The sequence below is a fragment of the Natrix helvetica genome (genome assembly GCF_964273705.1).
Source record: "Natrix helvetica genome assembly, chromosome: 3".
Lineage (NCBI taxonomy): Eukaryota > Metazoa > Chordata > Lepidosauria > Squamata > Natricidae > Natrix > Natrix helvetica.
In genome coordinates, this window is record NC_138549.1 from 156,859,047 (window position 1) to 156,882,416 (window position 23,370).

The 23,370-nt window shown below is 38.6% G+C and overlaps 1 protein-coding gene across 2 annotated transcripts in view; it reads right to left on the reverse strand.

Annotated features, from left to right (window-relative positions):
- The window catches only part of ATP9A (ATPase phospholipid transporting 9A (putative)), a 102,532-nt gene that overhangs the window by 62,829 nt on the left and 16,333 nt on the right, over positions 1-23,370 (reverse strand). For both annotated transcript variants that reach the window (XM_081946371.1, XM_081946370.1), the window contains exons 2-6: positions 13,089-13,233; positions 10,596-10,709; positions 4,864-4,972; positions 2,761-2,819; positions 424-475 (exon numbers count right to left, since the gene is read on the reverse strand). In XM_081946371.1, the coding sequence (XP_081802497.1) occupies positions 424-475; positions 2,761-2,819; positions 4,864-4,972; positions 10,596-10,709; positions 13,089-13,233 (479 nt within the window). The remainder of the gene's footprint in view (positions 1-423; positions 476-2,760; positions 2,820-4,863; positions 4,973-10,595; positions 10,710-13,088; positions 13,234-23,370) is intronic.

Below are 23,370 nucleotides of genomic sequence, written 5' to 3' on the forward strand. Positions count from 1 at the left end.
GTAGAAGTAAATAAATATTATGAAGAATGGCTTATTACATAAATGTAAAGCCGGTGGTAGCATACAGTTTGCCAGCTGCCAGAACAAAGGGTGGGACATTTCAGAAGAGGAGTTAATCTGAAGCTCAATGAAGCCCAAGCTACCGCCAACATGCCACATCAATCTCCCTTTCCTTCACACTGCTTGACCTTACACAACAGGACGTCCTGCAAGATAAACAAGCTCTATGTTTTTTTTAAAAAAAATCACCAATTATAAAATAAAAAAGGAAGCTTGCGCTATTGAAAATGAACGTTTGAGTTGGTCAGACTCACCCCGTTTAAAATTGTATCTACTTAGGTTACATGTTCAAAATGATTATGATGTCCCCTATAACTGGCAAAAGGTTAATGATTATTTTCACAATGGGTTCCAGATGTTTACCGTTCTTTTCTGATGTCCTCAAGAAAATCATGTCAGCAGGGACCCGTTGGTTCTTCATTGGGAAAAGAAAGGCAGTCAATGAATATTCAGTCCATACTTTTGACTGGAAATATAATATACGACTAGGAAGATTTATTTTTTCACTCATTCAAATTCTATAGCTGCCCATCTCAAGCAATGACTTGGGAGTGGGGGATTACAATTAAAAAAAATATTACAATTAAAACATTTCAGGAAGGATATAATTATTAAGTGAGGTAACTCATTGAGAAAGGCTGATTATTGTGTATTATATAGAGATTATTGTATGATTCCATCCAAACTAAATTCATAGAACTATATTACATAAACAACTCCATAACTTCAAATTCCAGTAACAGCCTCTTCCAGTAACACCCATAATAAAAAGAGAAGATTTAGAAAAATGAAATTAAAATACATTCTCCTGCTGGAGCAGGAGGTTGGACTAGATGACCTCCAAGGTTCCTTCCAACTGTTATTCTGTTATTTGACATTTAAGTGATATGGGAATAAACAGAACATTTTTGCCATTATAGTATATCCATTTATTCTCTTAATCAAAATGATAGTTATATATTTTTATAGAGCCACCATTCAATGAAAGTAAAAAATACCAAATTCAAATCATTAAACCCTGAATGATTGCCAAAGACCAGAAAAGAGTGAGCTCTTAAGATCAGTGAAGTAGAGGTGGATGGATTTTCTAAAGACCAAACCTGAATACTGAACTGTAGCAGAACATTAGCAAGGTTTCAGGCCCATGCTGAAGTGAAACAGACCTTCATTTTGGAGACTCTGTAGGCTATGGGGCCTTGACCGCTGTCCTGATGGGTGCACTTCCAAAAGTACCCACTTAAATTGATAATATAAGCAGGAACTACTGCTTTGAAAACATGTGTCTGAGCAGTTATCCAGGAAAGAAAGACAAATCCTTTTGAAAATGGCTAATCTGGGGAAGTTTCCTTCCATTGCAATGATTCTGCTGCCCCAAATGACCTTATCAGGGAGGTGGTTTTCCTTTTATTCGTACATCTGGTTTCAGGGCGACTGCCTTTCTTCTTGTCCATATAAACTCAAGGAACCTGCTGTGTCTCTCTCTATTCATGTGCACAGGGAAAGACGTTCCCTTCAACCTGCCAAGAAGTCTAATGGTAGCAGAATGCTCTTTGTGGAGAAGGCCTTCCCACTAGGGGTGGGATTAAAATTTTTTTAGCAACCGGTTCTCTGCTGGTTGCTGGGTGGATGTGGCAAGGGTTGGCCTGGCCTACTCGGCTTCCTGCACCACGGCAGTGTGTGTGTGTTTTTGCCCTCCCAAGGCTCTGAAGGCTTTCCTCGAGCCTCCGGGAGGACGAAAACAGTCTATTTCTGAACTTCTGGAACTTTTGCTCTCCCAGAGCCTCCATGCAGGACCTGCTCTTACCTGGCATCCAAAACAGGTTGCGTGGAGACTCCTGGGAGGGGCAGGGTGGGTGGGCGGGGACTGCCAGCCAGTCCTTGCAAATACCAGTTCAGCGAACCAGATGTAAAATTAGCATCCGGTCCGCGCAAACCAGTCTCAACCAGTTGAATCCCACCCCTGCTTCCCACCAAATTTATCTTTGTAGTAATGAGGTTCTCTCCTCCTAATTCTTCTCTACCTTGAAAGTGCTCAGTAATATCCTCTGAAAGTATCCTTTTGCATTAATGTCAGCACAAGCGTTTCTGAATAGGAAAAGCATCTAAAGTGTTTTGAAAACCAAAGCAGGCTTTCAATCTCTGGTCCAAAGCTAATGAAATAATGGAGCTTCCTTCTTGAAATTTTAATGAACTTCTAAACAAGAATTAAGACTATAAGATATGAGTGGCAAAATCCAGTTAACTACTAGAGGCCAGTAAAGGGGTAGAAGTACATATAACACTGTGCTGTCATGTACTTGTCATCTGGATGTTTGCAGTCCCAGTCTGGTAGCTCTAGAAGTATATTTGACTTTGCATACAATTATGAAGCAGCCTTCCCAATTTGGTGTCCTTCAGATTTGTTGGCTTGGAATTCTGATTACTGACGTCCAACATATCGAGAGGCATGAGATGGAAGAGGCCTGTTGTTCAATATGCTTTAACTATTAATTGCTATACAATCAAAACTGACACCAACCAGAACATAGAATAACTCAAAGAAGTAGTACACGATTGGAAGAGATTTGGCCCATAGAATGGGCAAGAGTCAAACACGACTGAATGGATAACATTGTCATCATCGTCATGCTAAATGCTGATTCCTCTGTTATGTTACGAGTATTGAGGAAAATATTACCATTTTTAAAAATCAAGGCATACCTTTTCCACAATGATAAGGTCTCCCACTTGAATATTCGAACTTTTCACCTTCACTGTGCCTGAAGACAAAACAAAATGCTGCTTTAAAATTCTCCAAAAGTGTACATAATTCTTCACAAGACATTGAATATTCTCAGTGACAATCCCCCCCCCCCCCAATGCTTCAATTCAAAGGGAATTATTTGGCACCTTTCTATTGGCAAATATGGTCCAGGGCTGATATGATCCTTCATGCTAAAATCTCAACAAGTATTAGCAGAGAGCAATGCCTCATTTTAAAAACACTGTAGAGTAGCTTTATGCAGCTGTGAACAGTACAAATGATCATTTAAATTTGAAGATCAACAAAATGTAGATGGGAATTAAAAACACTCCCCACTCTTCCAAGAAACATTTGGCTTTTAGGAGACCTTATTCATCATGACTTGCAAAACAGAGCACAAAAGGTTTGAGAAAATATTGTTTTTTGATACAGCTGGTAAATGCCAATGATCTATATCAAAGCAGTGGTCCCTTAGTAGGGGGCCTCTCTGCATTTCATAGGACTTTTAAAAAAATGCTGGTCTTGTTTACTATGCTTTGTATTCATGAATTGTAGAGAGAGGAAAGCAAGAAAAGAAAACTCTTAAAACCAAAAATCTAGAAAAGGCATCAAACCCAACATTTGCAAATTTAAGGACAAAACTGGGCCAAAAGATACATGTTCGGCAAACTTGCATCTGATAAATATAAATTTATGTTTTTTGCCCCCTAAAAATATTTTTCAGTAACCCAGAAAGCAAATGCAATTTTTAAAAAAATAGCAAATTTGAATGTCCAGTATGAAATTTACATGTAGGATAGATTCAGAGGAAAGGTTTTCACAGCAAAGATTATTTGTGCCTGGTTATTTTCTCTTCCTGGTTCTTATCAAAGAAAGAGAAGGAAATCCTGTGTTAATTAAGAGTGCCTTTTCATATGCATATTTTCTTATCCCCTTCCCATTTATTACCTTTGTCTACATTGTTTTACATAAGGATGCCTGCCTCCCCATTGCATCCTCCAAACAAATAAAGATAAAGAGATAGTGGGTAGTCTCACAATAAGCATATCCACGCATGATTTGTTGGCTAATTATTATATACTAGGACAGCGGGTCACCACTGGCGGTCCACGAGAAAATTTTGGTGGTCTGCTGAAAAATTATTTGCATTTTTTAATATTGCACTAAATACTATTTATCTTTTAAAAAAAATCATATTAGTGATCCGCGGGATTTAAAATTATGAATTTAGTGGCCTGAGGTCTGAAAGGTTGGTGACCCTTGCACTAGGACATACATGCTGGCTTATGAACCACAATATTAGAACTTACACTACATGTAGTTTGAGCTCTAATATTGTTTACTGTTTACAAATTTTACTTAGCATCTGAATATCTGATACCAGTTAACAAGTGGATTCATACATCACACTATGCCAGAGTTATGTTTATATATATAACCAATTTTGTTGTATTTAAGTACAATGACAATAAAGATTATACACACAGACAGACACACACCACACATATACATATACATATACATACACATATATACACACACACGTACGTACATACGTACGTACGTACGTACGTATGTATGTATGTATAATTTCTCAACTCATTGTATGAATTTGTACAGGAAAGTAAGCCATGAACCATGATTTATGATTCACACACTGAATAAAACCATAATGGCATTTGTTTAAGGAGTTTCTGCTTCCAATAACTTAGTAGCTTAAATTTAAGGCTATTAAACCATGGCCTACCATTATGTACAAATGGCAGCATGTTTTTTTTAATTTACCAGATATTCAAATAGTTACAAACTTTATATATGTTATAAATCTGCCTTGTAAAAAATAATCATTAGTAGGAAGGTTTTGCTAGAGCAAAGCATTCTTTCAATAGGACACTACAAAGTTCTGATTTGGCCCAAGTCACCAAAATGGCAATTAAAAGCTCCATCCATATATTTGACATCTTCCCCTTCAATCCCTCTTTCTCAAAATTGCTGTTCTGATTATCATCATCTTTTGATAGAGTTGCAAACAGACAGAAAGCTGGAGCCAATTTCCTGACCTCTTGCTGTGAGCTTGCTGTAAATCTGAGAGTTGACTTCCTTGTCACGCATGTAACATCGGATCTCTTCTACAGCCTCACGGATAATGGTAACAGCAAGCACAAAGCCCTAAAGAGGCAGAAAGAGAAATGATGGAGGATTAGTCAAAGAAAATCGACTAAATCCAAAGAACTTGTCAGAAGACCTGGGAAGTTAGTGAATGATCACAACATGGAGTCAATATTTAGTTACATTTTCCATTTCAGAAGAAACCACTTAGTTGGTAGAGGCTAACATTTTATGATTCATTCTCTCTATCTATCATCTATCTATCTATCTATCTATCTATCTATCTATCTATCTATCTATCATCTATCTATCTATCATCTATCTATCTAGCTAGCTAGCTAGCTAGCTATCATCAATCAATCTATCTATCTATCATGTATCTATCTATCTATCTATCATGTATCTATCTATCTATCATGTATCTATCTATCATCTATCTATCTATCTATCTATCTATCTATTATCTATCTATCTATCATCTATCTGGCTCTGTGTGTGTGTGTGTGTGTGTGTGTGTGTGTGTGTGTGTGTTCCAGCATAACTCTGGAGTGCCTTGAGTAATTTCAACCAAACTTGGTACACAGATGACTTACTCTCTGGAAAAAAAAAACCACTGTGGGGGTATGACACTCCTAACACCCCTCGGTGTGTGTGTGTGTGTGTGTGTGTGTGTGTGTTCCAGCACAACTCTGGAATGCCTGGGCCGCTGAAATGAAAAGGAATGCATTACATCTATAGTGTCAAATCACAGTACTTTTGACAGTGATAGTGTGCATTTTGGATTCAAGTTCTGTTAAGATACAGCCGGTTGTGCCCTAAAATGGATTGTACTGTACAGCACAGTGAAGTTGCCATGGTAACGGCTTTAGAGTATTCCACAAGGGGGCTCCCTCTGGCAAGGGAGGTTTGTTCCGGGCAACCCTGGGTTATCAGCTAGTATGATGAATGATTGAGGGGACAAGGTATATGTAGCAGACCTAGGAGTGACATGATACAGTAGAAGTCTTCCAATATTTGAGGTGCTGTCACAGAGAAGAAAGGGTTAACCTGTTCTCCCAAACACCTGAGGGCAGGACAAAAGTAATGGATGGAAGCTTCTCAAAGGGAGAGCCAACTTAGAATTAAGGAGAAATTTCCTGCCAGCAAGAACAATTAGTCAGTGGAATGGCTTGCCTCCAGAAGTTATGAGTGCTCAATCACTGGAGGTTTCCAAGAAGAGACTGGACAGTCCTTTGTCTGAAATGGTATAGGGTGTCCAGCTTGAGCAGAGGGTTGGACTAGAAGACCTCCAAGATCCCTTCCAATTCTGTTATTCTGCATTCTATATTACATGACTAGATATAAAAAGTAGAAGAAATAAGCACTGCTGGTGCAAAACACTACTAAAGCCACATTGCTACAATGTTCAAGCTGCAAATATTCAACTTCTATGTTGCTACAACATATCTGAGATGGCCTTTTCTTTTACTTTCTAGATAATATGGATACTTTTGGATCAAACCAAGCTTGTATCCATTTCTCCACTCTGTTCCTGACAATGGTCAAACCAACGTCTCTGTGCACTTCAAAGATATTGTATTGATTGTATTTTAAATATTTTTGTCATATTTATTTTTGAAATATTCAATAATGAACAATTTAAATGAAACAAGACAGATAAAACCCATTCAATAAGAAGGAAATACCTTTTCATTTGTGATCCCAACAACTAGTATTCATAGGAAGAAATACATTTATTTATTAAATTTATATGCCACCCATATCACTACCCAAAGATGCTTTGGTTTGTTACATAAACAGACTTATCTAATTCTGATAACCTACACCAGTGATAGCTAACCTTTTTGTTGTCGTGTGCTGAAATAATGCAATGCGTGTGTGACACCCCCCCATGTGTGACACCCCCTGCCACCCCACACATGCGCACGTGCCCCCCTGTGCCCTGTTTTGGCCCTAGTAGGCTTACCTGCAGCCTAGTAGGCTTCCCTGGGACCAAAAACGGGATGCGGAGCACAGCACCCTCCCGCGCTCCCCCCGCGCATGCATGAAAGAAACCCAAAAATCAGCTGGCTGGTGGGATGCGCACATGCATGCGTGGGAAAGCTGAGCTAGGGTGACGGCTCATGTGCCCGCAGAGAAGGCTCTGCATGTCACCTGTGGCATACATAGGTTTGCCATCATGGACCTATGCCATCATCTTGCTTAGTGCTTGCAAATTACCATAATCCTGCTCATCAAAGTAATGTTTTAGATTCTTGTTATTGGTGATGCTTTTGTTTTATTGGTTATGCTTTTGTTGATTTTTTAAAAAGACACCCAAATCACATTCATAATGATTTCATAGCATGTGCACTCCTGAGCAAAAGGCTGAAAGTTCATGAGCCCCCATCCCATGCAACCAACTATTCTATACTGCTTTTCTTATAAATATTCCCCACACAGGACTTTCTTCTAAGTAAGTGAGATTACAGGTCTCATCCTTTTGAAGGGGAGGAGGGCAGAAATATCATTGACTAAAATGCAACTTTTAAGTCTGAAAGCATTTTTTTTCATAGTTTTTCTCTCTCTTTTTAAGACATACTTTAAATATTTAAAAATATGTTTCCAGACTGGGATTATATATCTGTGTAAGAACATTCTCGATGTAGGTTCTTCTTACCTGAATCATGGAAAGGAAATAATTTGTTTTGTAAATGTAATTAAGCTGTCCAAAGGAACTCAATCTGCTATACTAATTTCTAGGAATCTTCCACTCCTTTGCATAGCTTCCATGAACATTAATTCAGAATTATATTACTATATGCCTTCAAGGCTTGCCATTACAAAGTGCAAATGATACAGGGGACTGATTTCAGCTCTCCCAAATTTGGAAATCATTTGTATATTGTATAAAGCAAGTCCAGAGGAATTCAGAGTTATTAAGCCTTATTTGAAAGAATGACAATATCCTTTGGACAAATAAAACAACCCTTTTTACATTTACCTAAATTCAAATCCTGTATTTTATTTATTGTATTTTTAATTCCCTCAAAGTTTCTCTTCCCAAAGCTTGTTTTTAGCCCCATGGGAAGAAACATAAATCTACTTTGGGAAGATGGGAAAAATTTGGTGTTCCATTTGCTATTTTAAAGTAAAACAATAACAGCCTTGAATTATTCGATCATATCATCACAAGCCCTGATTTGCTACATCATTGTTCCTTCCATTAAAAATAAGTCAGGGTAAATACTCACTGACAGCAAGTCCCAATAACTAATGAGGCTTTCTTCTAAGTAGATAAGTAGCATTCAATTATCATACTATTTTACTCCCATTATGACAGCATTTTAATTTGGTGCTTAAAATATGTATCAATCATTACTCTAAAATGCTACCTCAAAAACCAGTTTATAAGGTTTATGTGTACTATATAGGAAAAAGAAATCTATGCATTTAAAGATTGGGATTCCAAATATTCATTAAAGGTATCCCATTTATTCTGCCTCACTGATTCCTCTCAAGTTGTTATTTGACTCCAAAATGGCTGTTTCAGCAGTCTACAATGAACAAAAAGTCTATTATTTATAACTCTGGCAGCTCACATGCTGAATTCTAATGGTTTGTGTGATCTGAACAAATTATAATGAGCTACAGGTTTGAAGCAAGCCTTGTTAAAAAAAATACAAACTAATTTCTACAACAAACATCATACAGTAGTGCAGCCTGATGTATATTCCATACCATATAAAATGAAGACATACTAAGAATACAAGTTACCATTAAAAGTTTCTAGCAATCATGCTACATTATGAAGTGGCTTGCTTTGTTAAATTCTAAATTTAAGCCTAGCCATTGGAGATAGCTATCTCTCAATACTTTTTTTTCTTTTCAAAAGAAACAAAGGTTTAATCAGAATAACAACAACTGGGAATGGGATAGAAGAAAAGAGGAAATTTAACCTATTCCTCTATGTTGCTTTCTACATCTCAAATCCCCCCCAGTAACCCCAAAAGTAGTTTTTGTTTCATGAAAAGAAATATAGATCTGCTTTGGGAGGAAGAGAAAATTTGGTGTTCCATTTGCTATCTTAAAGTAAAAAATAAAAGCCTTGAATTATCCAATCACATTATCCTAAACTCTAATTTGCTAAATGGTTTATTAGGGAGAACTATAATTGAAAGAAGTTAAAATCCCTAAAGGCATACTGAATCACAGCTATCAAATTGATAATCTTGCGTGGCTTCCAGAGATGTCTAAAAAGCATTAGTCATTATAATTTTTAAATGTGACACAACCAGTTAAACACATAACTGGATTGTTATTACTTATCATTTTATTAACTTCATTGCATTTTTGATTTTGTCCTTCTCTTCATCCAATTCTTATAACTATAGTTGTCTTCTGACAATTAGTTGAGCCAATACTTAAACACATCTGTACCAAATTTAATTTACTGCAACATATATTAAAATCAAATGAAATGAAATTTACCACATTTTTCAGAGTATGACATCTTTTTCCCTCAGAAAAGAGGCTGAAAATCTGGGTGCTTCTTATACACTGAATACAGCATTTTTGCCTCCCGAAGCCCTGCCCCTTCACCAAAATGGCCATGCAGAACCTGTAGAAGGCTTTCAGAGAGTTCCTGGGGGCTGGGGAGGACAGAAATGAGTGAAAAATGGGCCATTTTTTCCTCAATTTTGCCCACCCCAGCCCCCAGGAGTACTCTATAAGCCTCCTAAAGGCTATGCAAGGAATTTTTTTGACAAAAATGGGCTGTTTGTGGCTCATTTGGGGGGGGGCACCCCCAGGTGCACTCTGCAAGCCCCCTAAAGGCTATTCATGCCTTTTTGGGGGAGAAAAATGGGCCGTTTTGGGGAGTTTTGCAGAGTGCAAAAACCTTTTAAAAAAAATTTGCCTCTTCAAAACCTTGGTGCGTCTTATATTCCGGTGGGTCTTATACTCTGAAAAATACAGTAGCTTTACTTCTGGCCCTACCAATTTTGTCTTTGGAAACCAGTCATTAACCCACTGTTCAAAATCCAAGTGTGACTGCTGATGTAAACAAAACAAAACAAAACCCCAAAGCACTTCCTTGTATTAAACAAACAATTAAACCATTTGTGGTTTGTTAGACACAGGCTGCTGGTGAGAAGAACAAGCAAAACCAGTTAGGACTGTGCATTTCAGCATGTTCTTCCTTAATTTCTAAATTGGTCAATATATAGTTTAACCTTTGGAAGGATCTGGAAAAATAAAAACAAACAAAAACCTAAAGACTATCTACTTTGTGAGTATTTGTTCAGCGTTTAGTCCATTGTTCCAAAGACAATTGCAAAAATGCTTCCATGACCACCTACTTTTTAAGCGAGTTAACCCAGGGGAATCTCTTTAACTGAACTCTTGGAATGATTAAGTTATGGGATAAATTACTCCCCTGATCAAGTGTCTCCCTGTGTATTTCATTTTCCTGTACCACTCAAGGTTTTATTTCTGAATAGCGAACCTTTATTAAATCAATTTTAAAAGTTAGACCAAGCATCTACAATTCCCAAAGATATAAAGGGCAAGCTTCATAAAATAAGCTAACAAAAACCATTTTAAGTTTCAGCATTACTTGGATCTCAGAGATAAGGTTAACAAAGGACATCTTGTATTCAAACACTGAAACTTTTCTTGGATAAATAAACCTGATATTACCTACCAGTGGAACCCAATATGTGTAAAGTGCACCAAGCCTCATTTCAGGAACAAATTGAGAACAGGCAAGAAATAAAAAGTAGAGATTGAAGAAATATTTGAATTGGTTGAACAGGACCTAGAAGCAAGGTGGGGAGAAGACCAAGTAAGTAACAAGGAAATATTGACAAGGAACTTAACCAACATAAGAGAAGCAATCCACAAAAACTTGTTAACCTGAGAGGATTCTTAAAAGGAAAAAGTTAGACAGTAAAACTTTACTGTTTATAAAAACACACACATGCATACACACCAAATACTTTCATCTAGGCAGAATATATATATACAGTGTGTGTGTGTGTGTGTGTGTGTATGTATGTATGTATGTATGTATGTATGTATGTATGTATGTATGTATTGTGTCACAACCCCTGGTATGCCCAAATATGGGAGGGAGCACACTGCTTCCGTTTCTGTCTATCGGCCCACCCTAGGGGCCATCCAGGCAGAAAGCTATTTTTTTAATGTTGCCTTGTTATATTTGTGTTGCATTTGTGCTGATAAATAAATAAAGGGAGACTAGCCCAGGTTCGATTCCCAGTAAGGGTATGGCTAGCTGATGAGAGCTAAATAGCTTGAAATAGATCTATACTAGTCTCCCTTTATTTATTTATCAGCACAAATGCAATATATATACATATTTGGGCATACCAGGGGTTGTAACACAAATACATACCTATATCCCTGGCCTAGCTGATAAGGAAGAGAGCCTGTGGCTTAGTGGCAATTACATCGGCCTAATATGCAATACAGCCCTGGTTCGATTCCCAGTAAGGGTATGGCTAGCTGATGAGAGCTAAATAGCTTGAAATAGATCTATACTAGTCTCCCTTTATTTATTTATCAGCACAAATACAACACAAATATAAAAAGGCAACATTAAAAATAAAAATATGGTTTTCTGCCTGGATGGTCCTCTGTAATGAGCCGAGGGACAGAAAGGGGGAGTAGCGAGGTACCTCCCATATTTGGGCATACCAGAGGTTGTAACACAAATACAATCACTGTTGTAAATTGAGGATATGTGTGTGTGTGTGTGTGTGTGTGTGTGTGTGTGTGTATATATATATATATATATACATACATACATACATACATACATACATACATACATACATACATACATATATATATATATATATATATATATATATATATCCTCAATTTACAACCATGATTGGAACCAGAATTTCTGTTGTTAAACGAAGCAGTTAAGTAACTTGCGCCTGGTTGTATGACCTTTTTGGCACAGATGTTAAGAGAATCACTGCAGTTGTTAAGTGAATCATGCAGTTATGAAATGAATCAAACTTTTGCTTGTTGGAAATCAGGTGGAAAGAGAGCAAATCGCGATTACATGACCCTGAGGGGCTGCAACTGTCATGAATATATGTCGGCTGCCAAGCGCCTGAATTTTGATCATGTGACCATAGTGCAATGGTCAGAACTGCGAGGACTCGCTATAAATCACTTTATTCAGTGCTTTTGAACTTTGAACAGTCACTAAATGAATACTTGTAAGCCAAGGACTGCCTGTAGCAGTTACAATCAGTTCAGTAATCATTAATTGGAATTAATGGAATTAATCCTCATTCCAACATACTTTTGCACTAGTAATTGGGAAGACACATTAGGTGAGAATTAATTTACTTTAGAAATTTATTCCAAAATAGATGATTTAAGATAATTGTTCATTGGGTGAGGCATTCTTGCCTTCATTTAGCAGGATTTAATGGTAATATGGGAGGTTATAATATGGCCTCCCCATATTAAATCCTGAGGGAAATCTCATGGAGGAACTCTTTTTGTAAAACCTTTGCTGTGATGGTGCTATTATAACAACTGGGGCAGGGGAAATCCTGTTCATAAATAACTAAATAATTCCTCTCCTGAATAAAAATGAAGATTTCTTTTTTTTAAAAAAGCCAGTTCTATTTTGGTTTGTTGGATATCATTTACAGCATTGATGGTTAACCTTTTCGGTACCACACTGGAATGCGGGAACCTGGAAGAGAGCAGCTGGCCGGTACGCATGCGCTCAGTGGCCAGCTGCTCTTCTGGGTTTTGTTGCACACATGCGCGATGGCCAGCTGGTTTCTTCCGGGTTCCGGTGAGTGCATGCATGCACACACCGGAATCTAGAAGAGAGCAGCTGGCGTGCATGTGCACAATAGAACCTGGAAGAGCAGCTGGTGATGGTGCACATGCCCACAGAGAGGGCTCTGTGTGCTACCTCTGGCACACGCGTCATAGATTCGCCATCATGGGTATATAGAGGCCTCTGTGTGGGGAAATGAATCACATAGGTCATGATGTCCTTGTTCAAATAGCATGATTATTGATTTGTCATGTGACTGGTGCCCATTACATAATGGTGTCATTTGCACAACACAACATGCCACACATGCTGTTCTGGTTTTTGTTGTAGATTCTAAGCAATGCCTATAATCATACTTACTCCTGGTAGAAAAGTAAAGAAGTTGTACTTCTGGTTGTTGACGACATTGCGTGGATATCTCTGATCCCTCTTTTCGGGATGGCCAAGCCAGACGGTTCGAGGCCGGGGGTCTCTTCTTCCACAACATCTTAGGCAGTCACAGCATCTGTAGAAAAAAAAAACAGAATTTAAAACTTTATTACCTCAAGAAAAGAAAAATAATGCTAGCTTATTGAATGAAAGGTTGCACTTTTCTGCCATTGTTCCTGACAAAACAATAAGACAGGCTTCTAGATGCAAGCGAAGAACAAATGATAATTAAGCTAGGCTTTCTAAACCAACAACAAACAATGGTTTCAAATTTGTCAGAGTTTTGGCAGCATGACTATTGTTATGAGATAAACCCAGGAGCAAAACACAGCACACAGAGCCCTTAGACAACTAATAGTGGTTTATATATACATATATACAGACATATAAATGGTAGATAAATCCCTTACCACTCAGCTATGGACACAAGGAGAGAAATGAGATACATGATGAGAGAGAAAAATGCTCTCTAATGGCCATCTATATATAGACACCTGCATTGCTGAATCATCCTCATTGTATTAGCTTACAGTTTACAGTTTACAACCTTACATCAGCTGGCAGCTATTAAATCCTCAGTACCTGACAAAATTGTAATTTGGGATTTTCTTCCCTGATCATATTTTTCTCTTTTAGTTCTCAGAACAAATTGTTTCTCTACATTGAGGTGTATATCAAATATATACAAATATATATGATACATGTTGTATCTTATATGAGCTGATCAGAGGAAGAAAATTCAGCCAAGGCAGTTTTTTCAGCTACTGAGTTAGAACAAACTGAATCTCTCTGCATAATTATTAGATGCATCTTTTAAAGCAGAGAACTCAGACTCCAATTGGCACAAAAGATGCAAGATGCATGAGTACCAGTTCATTAGCCCAAGGGCTGACACATTGGAGCTTTTTCATAAATGGATTGGAAAATCTTTAGTGAGTCAGAAATGAAGAAAGCGAGTATCACATGGCATTAATGGCATAATGCCATTAATATACTGAATCAATGTATGAGTGACTGTTAACAGTGCTTCCAAGTCCAGAAAGGGATGCAATTGTTGCACAAAACCAAATTGTGCAAAAGCCCTCCTGGCCACAACAGTCACCTGCATTTTAAGCAGCCCCTATGAGTCCAGGAGGATCCCTAGAAATATGCACTGGTCTCAAATGGGGAAGTGCAATCCCATCAGGGCCAAAGGTGAAAATGTCTCAGACCTCAAGGCTCAAATAACCACAGCAATGGAATTTTTTCAGGATGGAGCCCGAGTGCATTCCTTACCATATTGATCACTTCACTTCTAGTGCATCAGATTTCTGAAACCTTTTGTTCTATTTTTATTTATGAAATGTTAATCTGCTTTTCAGTGTTTAAAACACTCCGAAGAGAGATATTGAAATGCCTCTTCATTAAAAATTGAGCAAAACAACTGAGTCCAGAATGTTCAGTTCTTAACTGAACTTTTGAAAGAAAAGTACAATAAAATATGGATTCCTTCAATGAAATGTGCTGCAATGTTTGTACAACATCCTGAAACACCAACTAGCCAAATACATTGTAGCCCCTTTTACTGTGCAAAATCAGCCTGCATTTAACGTCATATGAACCAGACTGTTGTGTTTACTGGTTTACATTAACCATGATTAAGCAATCATACACGGGCTGTCTAGTTCATGGAAACAATCATGGAAGCAGCTTTAATTCTACGATCTCTAAGCCTATTGGAATCAGTTAAGTAATTAATCATTAGACACCAGATTCAAAGTAAGCAAAAGACCACAACTTACAAACCATAAAATCTGGAGTGGAACAACACACTTAGCTATCATACAGTTTATTTGGATTTGGTTATGTATGTGAGAATGGAATATATGCATGCCTTAAAGCTAGTGTGATGACTTTTCACTTTGTTATGACTGCTTAATGGTTCTTTATTAGAAATGTAAAAAAATACTCTGGAAGAAAGCATACCAAACTTACTCCATTCTATTGTCAATCAATCAATCAATCATTCTGAATCCGCCACCAGGAAGTCAAATTCATTACCTTTTTAATCTTTCAAGTTTTTGTTTGTTCAATTTGGAGCCGGCCCTCCTCATTCTATGCTTAAATATGTAATACAAAAATACAATAGCAGAGTTGGAAGGTACCTTGGAGGTCTTCTAGTCCAACGCCCTGCCTAGGCAGGAGCTACTGTTCTTAGCAAAAAAAAGTTGCAGATGTACTTGAGATGTCAGACAAATGTGTTAAAGAGGCACAAATACACTACAATCTCCAAGACTGTCCCTATTTCTCCAGCCCTTGGAATTCTCTCTTCAACATGCCACTGAATTTCAATTCAAGCCAAACAGTCAAACTTGTTTAGTACTTGGATGGGAAATCCCAGGGCAGCTAGTTAAGACTGGAATTTGAAAAATATATTTGAAGAAGGTGGCAGAAGTTCATTCAGTGACTTCTTTCTTCCTGAAAGACTCTTTAAAAATGTAATGCAGATAATGTATTAAAAACTTAAGTAAGTGCTTAAAATAAGCTTAATTTTATTTTTAAGAGAGAGAAAGTAATTTGCTCTCCCCCACCAATGAGAAATTTTTTTTAAAAAAGAATCCTGGTACAATTTTGGATGAACACTCCACTGATAGAAACCATCAGTTTCAACCAAAGAATAACAGAACATAATGACAGAATAACAGAGTTGGAAGAGACCTTGGAGGTCTTCTAGTCCAACCCACTGCCTAGGCAGGAAACCCTATACCACTGCAGACAAATGGCTATCCAACATCTTCTTAAAGACTTCCAGTGTTGGAGCATTTGCAATTTCTGGAGGCAAGTTGTTCCACTGATTATTTGTTCTAACTGTCAGGAAATTTCTCCTTAGTTCTGAGTTGCTTCTCTCCTTGATTAGTTTCCACTCATTGCTTCTTGTTCTACACTCAGGTGCCTTGGAGAATAGCTTGACTCCCTCTTCTTTGTGGCAGCCCCTGAGATATTGGAACACTGCTATCATGCCTCCCCTAGTCCTTCTTTTCATCAAATTAGACAAACTTCAAACTTCCGCTAGGCCCAGATGGGAAGCTTGAGAAAAAATGCCCCCCCCCAGGGCCACCTGCTGGGCTGGCCTGGAAGCAGCATGTGTGTCCCTTTGTCATGCGCTGGATGCGGGACCAGAGGCGGAGGGGAGGGTGAGCAGGCAGCAGCCCAGAGTAGGCCCCAAAGGCTGCCAAGCCTCACCATGTCCCCACTACCACCACCGAGACAGCCCTTTGGCTGAGCACAGCAAGCCCAGAGTGCATCTTCCTTCCCCGCCATCAGCTTTATGTTATAGCCCATGGGACTTGCACCATTCTCACAGCAGTGGCCAGCGGTCATCCGAAGTGCGTCGGCCGACGGGTGAGGGATGATGCGGGCCACATAGGCTCATGCTCCCTGGTCGCCCACCACCCGCAGGCAGGTGAGGCCCAGCTACTGCAGAGAATCCGGGAGGAGGGAGAGATGTGAGCTGGGGGGGAGCCGAGCAGCGACGGCTCAGCCTTGGCTCACCTTCCCCTCTACCCGCAGGTGCGGGAGGTCACGGTCTCAGCCAGCTGGGAAAGCCGATCTTTAAATGGGCTTTTATTTTTTCAGCCCAAAAGGGGCGGAAAGGAGCTCGGAATGGTATGTAGGAAATTGCCCTGTCCCTGCAACATTGGGCCGCCTGCGCCGCCCTACCTTGTCGTGAGTGACCACGCCCACTCAGTCACATGACCTCCCCAAGCCACGCCCTCCCAACCAGTCACTAGGCATACTGTTTGTTAAATTACTTGAAGCCCACCACTGACTAAACCTTTAACATTTACTCAGTACTAAATTCAGTACTTAAATATCTTAAAACTTAGAAGAAAAATGCTTTCTCCTTAAGGAATTATTTAACACTTTTAACTGTAAATCCCCCCCCCTCCGCCCCATGAAATGGCAAGCTGCAGAACAAGAAATTCCTTGTGAAGTGGCAATCAACCAGCAAGGTAGTTTTGTTCTTGTTTTCGCTTTTAAATTAAAATATCACGTTTCTTACTTTCTACTTCACCTCTTGCAAATAAGTGTAAAAGAAATCTTATCTCATTAAAAAAAAAAACCTAAAGTTTTCCCTCTTTCCCCCAGAGAAGCAGCAGCTGTAAAAAAAAAACTACGGGGTTGTAAGGAATAAGCTATGAAATGTTAGCTTAGTTTAAATAAGAAATATTTCACCCAGTAGCAGAAAGATTAACTTACACAAGAGTCATTTTCAGACATCCTGTTGAGAACAAATCCAACATGATTTCCATGTAAGGTCAATACTTTCTAAACTAAATATTTTAACAGGAAATAGTCAATGAAAGGCAAGAGATTAAATACTGCTGTTTCCATGTTCCATGTTCCCAGCTGTAATATTTATATATGGGATAAGCCAGCAGATTTTAATTTTCAGTTTTAAAAAAGTGTAAAGCTGCTTCAGGCTATGATAAAAGAGGAATGAAGAAGAAGGATGACAAAAGGGTGTTGCTCTTAGAATAGGAATGAATCTCTAGTGTTGGTGCATCTGATCCACAAGTCTCATGAAGGGCCATTCTTTTACCCCAGATTTCCAGAGAGACAGACAGACAGAGACTACCCCAAACTCACCCAGCAGGCATTGTGCCTAAAATGGGACTAGAACTCACAGTCTCCTGGTTTCTATCCTGATGCCTTAACCACTATGCCAAACTGGATGTCTAGTCCCGAAAGCTGGATCTACAACACAGGAAAGAATTACAACACCCCTGATAGGAAGTTATTCAGCCACTACCGCAAATAATGTATCAATTTTCATAACCGAATATTCTGTCCTTGAACATGACTTTTGTGTGATGGTTCTAATACTTAATACTATCTTTTTTGGGGAGAACTTAAAGTGTTTATATGACAAGATTCAAATACTGGTTCATTGTCCTTCTCCTTTCCATTAATCTACATTCTTCATTTTAGGAAATAATGAAAAATCAATGTCAACAATAATGTTAGAATAAAATTTTGGCACTCAATGTGCTGTTTGTATGCATTCTTTGTTTCATCTGTGCTTAGCAAAAATGACTCTATTGTTAAAATACCTACAAATTGTATTCATTAAATGAGGACTAAAGTTTGTCAGAATTGCCAGAAGATCCCAGAGGAACTAATTCAGCTCATCGGGAATTTAGATTTTTAAATATAATTAGTAAAACAGTTCAAAGAGGTTGGGCTCCTGCTAAGAGCTATCTAAATCTATTCATCTCCTTCACCAGTACAATTTCTCACCAGACAATGATGTAGAAGAGGTGTACTAAATACCACTGAGAGCTTGCACTGTCAAGTAAGTGTTTACAAGGAGAAGGAAAAAGAAGACAATGACAAGACCGAAAGAGATACCTGGAGAGAAGGTTCAATAGATGGAAGGAGAGAACATTTCACAGTACCTGTTGCAACAATAAATCTTAATTCTCCAAACACTTAATCCCATATTCAGGAACCTGCTTATTGACAGAAGTCTTATAAAGAGGTCACTCTTAGAGTAGTTTCTTTAATCAGACAAGAAGAAAGACTATATACTATGTCTGTGAATAAGCAGATCTGCCTCCTACACTATATTGCCAAAAGTATATATAGGAGACAAAATCTAAATATAGGTCTTTACTTCCAGTTTTAAATTCTAGGCCTTATGCTCTTGCTTATCCATGTCAATCAGAGGTAGGTTGCTGTTGGTTCGGCCCGGATCAGCCAAACCAGTAGTAGTGGTTTTGGGGGGCTCCGCCTACCCACCCGGACGCTTCTGTGCATGTGCAGAAGTGTTGCACAGGTGCATGAGCGCATGCAGGAGTGCGTCTGAACCGGTAGTAAAAAGATTAGCAACCCACCTCTGATGTCAATGAATACTTGGCCATTGTCTTCCTCATCTTGAGAGACTCCAATATCTGTTTATAAATGTTTTTCTCTAGTCTGAGAGCTCCTTTCCCATCTCACCAGCTACAATCCTAAACTCTTTTTTCTTTTTCTTTCTTTCCTTCCTTCCTTCTTTATTTTTTATTTATAAAATTTATTGGCCACCCAATAATATTTTTTTCCAACCCACTACTCTAACTTTATCAAGACTGATTTTTTATTTTTTTCTTCTATAATACTAGCTACCACTCCCCAAATATTATATAATCCCAGATTTCAATTCCCATCAGCCCTTATCAAAGGCATGTGGGATTTAGACTCCAAAAAGATTTGGAGGCTGCCATAAATCCAACTCTTCAAATAAGGGAAAAAACAGAGAAATTTTTCCCAAATAACCCTCAGTGTTCACCACGGAACGAAAACGCTGAATGCACAATTACAGAGTAGTAATTAATTCTTGCTCAACTGTGTTCTTTTAACATCATACATGTAATAATAGAAGTTGAACCATGAAGAATAATCTGCCTTCAGACTCCTGCCAATACGACTTAAATTTAATGACATTTCCATTATTGCTGGAATGGGTGCACTATGTGTATCAAAGGAAAAAAGCATTGAACCAATAATACAAGTTTAAAGAACAACTAATCTGTACCTTTCTGGCATATTGGTGTCCAAGCCAACATTGAGCAGTGCCTGTCTATTAGAATAGCATTTCTTCAGAGATTCAGATGGCTCTAACAACACTACCCATCTTCAAACAAGCCCTCAAAACTTGATTCCCTGCCCCCAGGTCTTAGATTAGGGTATTTGGTGATATTATGGGATATGACATTGGCATAATGGCATAACCAGGGTAGCAGGATAAGATAAGAACTTGCTGGAGAAGAAGAAGGTCAGCCTTTCCACCATGCACAGTGGTTCATTCCAATAGCAAATAAGCCACCACAATCTTTTACAAAAATCATGCTTATGAAACAATTTTGATCTCCGCATCTCAATGGAAGATAATAAATGTTGCCTAGTGAGCTACCACATGGATGACTGGAATAAAACCAACATGTAGAACAAATTACTACTGTCCGTTGAATAGCTTATACCCTCTGGTGCGTTCATATTCAAGTGTATTACCTACACTTAATCCTAAAACACATCATGCTATACTGATTTTTTTTTGGGGGGGAAGCCTGGGCCACATCATTTCTTGTGTGTGAGGGTTAGGATTGACATAAACTGTCTACTTGTTTCCACCAATTGTTCAGGCCACAGGTGGGATTCAATTTTTTTTCTACTGTTCTGTAGGCATGGCTTGGTGAGCATGGCAGGAGATGGATAATGTAAAATCTCCATTCCCTCCCCACTCCAGGGGAAGGTTACTGCAAATCCCCATTCCCTCCTGATCAGCTGAGACTCAGGAGGCAGGGAATAGACGGAGGCTGGGCCAGTCAGAGGTGGCATTTACCTGTTCTCTGAACTATTCAAAATTTCCACTACCAGTTCTCCAGAACTGGTGAGAACGTGCTGAATACCACCTCTGGTTCAGTCCTTATTCCCAGGCTTGCTTACTTATCATTATATGGTAATTTAAAAATAACTCTCCTGCAACCCTTGACGAGGGAGCTGCTCATATAATCAAGTATTAATTTAGCAAGTCAGAATATTCATTGCCTTCATGCACCTTTAAGTAATATGCATTACTTTCATGCACCTCTTTGCGCAGGAAGAAAGTAAGTTGCTGTTTACCGCAGCTTCCTGTTAATGACTACTTGGCATACTGCCTTGTTTTAAAGTTGACTTCTGCATCTTAAATGATAAAGATCATGCTTCCAGGCAGCTTCCCAATTTATTTTACCTCTTGCAGGAATGAAGAAGTGATAAGACCTTAAATAGGTCAGAGTGCTAATGCTCATTTTGGTTTATTAAACCAGAATTTGATTATTCAAACACAGTCACTTTCATATGCACAGACAGAAAAGAGATTCCTTACATAATTCCCAGGAAAATGAAGAAATGCAGCAGAACAGTAGATAAGATCTGGAGATCAGAGCCAAAAATGATGAACAGGTATTAAAATATTTCCAACAGCTATAAATCAAGTTTTAATAAACATTTTACAAAAGACGAGTCTGTTTAAATATGTCTGATACCATTTTATTCAGGGAAAAGATTTTTTATGCCTTTCTATATACTGTGATTTATATTTCATATTGTCTTTTTAAAAATCATTGGAGGGTTGATTTATCTTCTCTAATTGAAGATTAATTGCTTTCTATTCCTTACAAGTGAAATTTAGCCTGAATACAGAAAGATTGATATTGACAACAGTATGTTCCTACAGCTTTAACAGCAAAAACATTTGTAGAACATTAGCAGGGATAAATAGGATTGGTAAAATGTCACAATGACATACTATAAACATGATGTCACTGAGTCATGATGTCATTGCACAGATTACAAAATGGTGAGATGATGTCTATTGCCCATATATAAGCCATTCCATTGCATGATGATATCAGGACACACATGCAGCTTGCTCCTCTAATGTGTGTGTATAGGAGGGGAAAGTGAGTTCTAGTCCCACCTTAGGTGTGAAAACCAGCTAGGTGACTTTGTATCTGTCACCCTCTCATTGCCCACCCCACCTCAGAGAGTTGTTGCTGTTGCAGAGAAAATAGGAAGAGGAAGGAATAGTAAGTAATGTATGTTTTCTGCCTTGAGTTACATGTAAAAATAACTAGCCAATAGCCTGGTGTTGCCTGGGTATTTATTTATAGGGGGAAAATGTCCAGACCAAACATAATTTCTAATGTTGGATTTTCCCCCTTACCAGAGAGAGCCCCCTTGTGGAGTACTGTGAAGCTGTTATCATGGCAACTCTACTGTGCTGTACAGTAGAAGCCATTTTACGGCACAGCAGGCTGCATCTTAACAGAACACCCTCCCCAAGGGCTGTTAGGGATGTCTTACCCCCATAAGATTTGTTTCTCAAGGGTAAGTCATCTGTGTACCAAGTTTGGTTGAATTTGCTTGAGGCACTCCAGAGTTATCCTGGAACATACAGTATTTTTCGGAGTATAAGACACACCTTTTTCCCTCAAAAAAGAGGCTGAAAATCTGGACACATCTTATACACTGAACACAGCATTTTTTGCCTTCTGAAGCCCCACCCCCTTCACCAAAATGGCCATGCATAGCATCTAGGAAGCTTTTAGAGAGCTCCTGGGGGCTGGGGAGGGCAGAAATGAGCAAAAAACAGGCCATTTTTTGCTCAATGTTACCCCTTACAGGCCCGAGGAGCACTCTATAAGCTTCCTAAAGACTATCCATGGCCTTTTTTTTTTTTTTTACGAAAATGGGCCTGTTTTCGCGAAAAATGGGCCGTTTCTTGCTCATTTTTGCCCGCCCCCCAGGAGCACTTGGAAGCTCCCTAAAGGCTATTCATGTCTTTTTTTGGGGGTAGAAATGGGCCCATTTTCACAAAAAAGGGCCCTTTTTGGGAGGTTTGCAGGGTGCAAAAACTTTTTTTTAAATTTTCCTCTTCAAAACCTTGCTGCGTCTTATACTCCGGTGCGTCTTATACTCTGAAAAATATGGTACATATATACATACATACAGCCTTTATGTAATATAAAAAAATAACAATAATTAATAATTAATAATAATAATAATTATTATTATTAATACAATACAATACAATACAATACAATAGTAGAGTTGGAAGGGACCTTGGAGGTCTTCTAGTCCAACCCCCTGCCTAGGCAGAAAACCCTATACTGTTTCAGACAAATAGCTATCCAACATCTTCTTAAAGACTTCCAGTGTTGGGGCATTCACAACTTCTGGAGGCAAGCTGTTCCACTGATTAATTGTTCTCACTGTCAGGAAATTCCTCCTCAGTTCTAAATTGCTTCTCTCCTTGATTAGTTTCCACCCATTTCTTCTTGTTCTACCCTCAGGTGCTTTGGAGAATAGTTTGACTCCCTCTTCTTTGTGGCAACCTCTGAGATATTGGAATAATGCTATCATGTCTCCCCTAGTCCTTCTTTCTCTTAAGCTAAACATACCCAGTTCCTGCAACCGTTCTTCATATGTTTTAGTCTCCAGTCCCCTAATCATCTTTGTTGCTCTTCTCTGCACTCTTTCTAGAGTCTCCACATCTTTTTTACATCGTGGTGACCAGAACTGAATGCAGTATTCCAAGTGTGGCCTTACCAAGGCATTATAAAGTGGTATTAACACTTCACGTGATCTTGATTCTATCCCTCTGTTGATGCAGCCTAGAACTGTGTTGGCTTTTTTGGCAGCTGCTGCA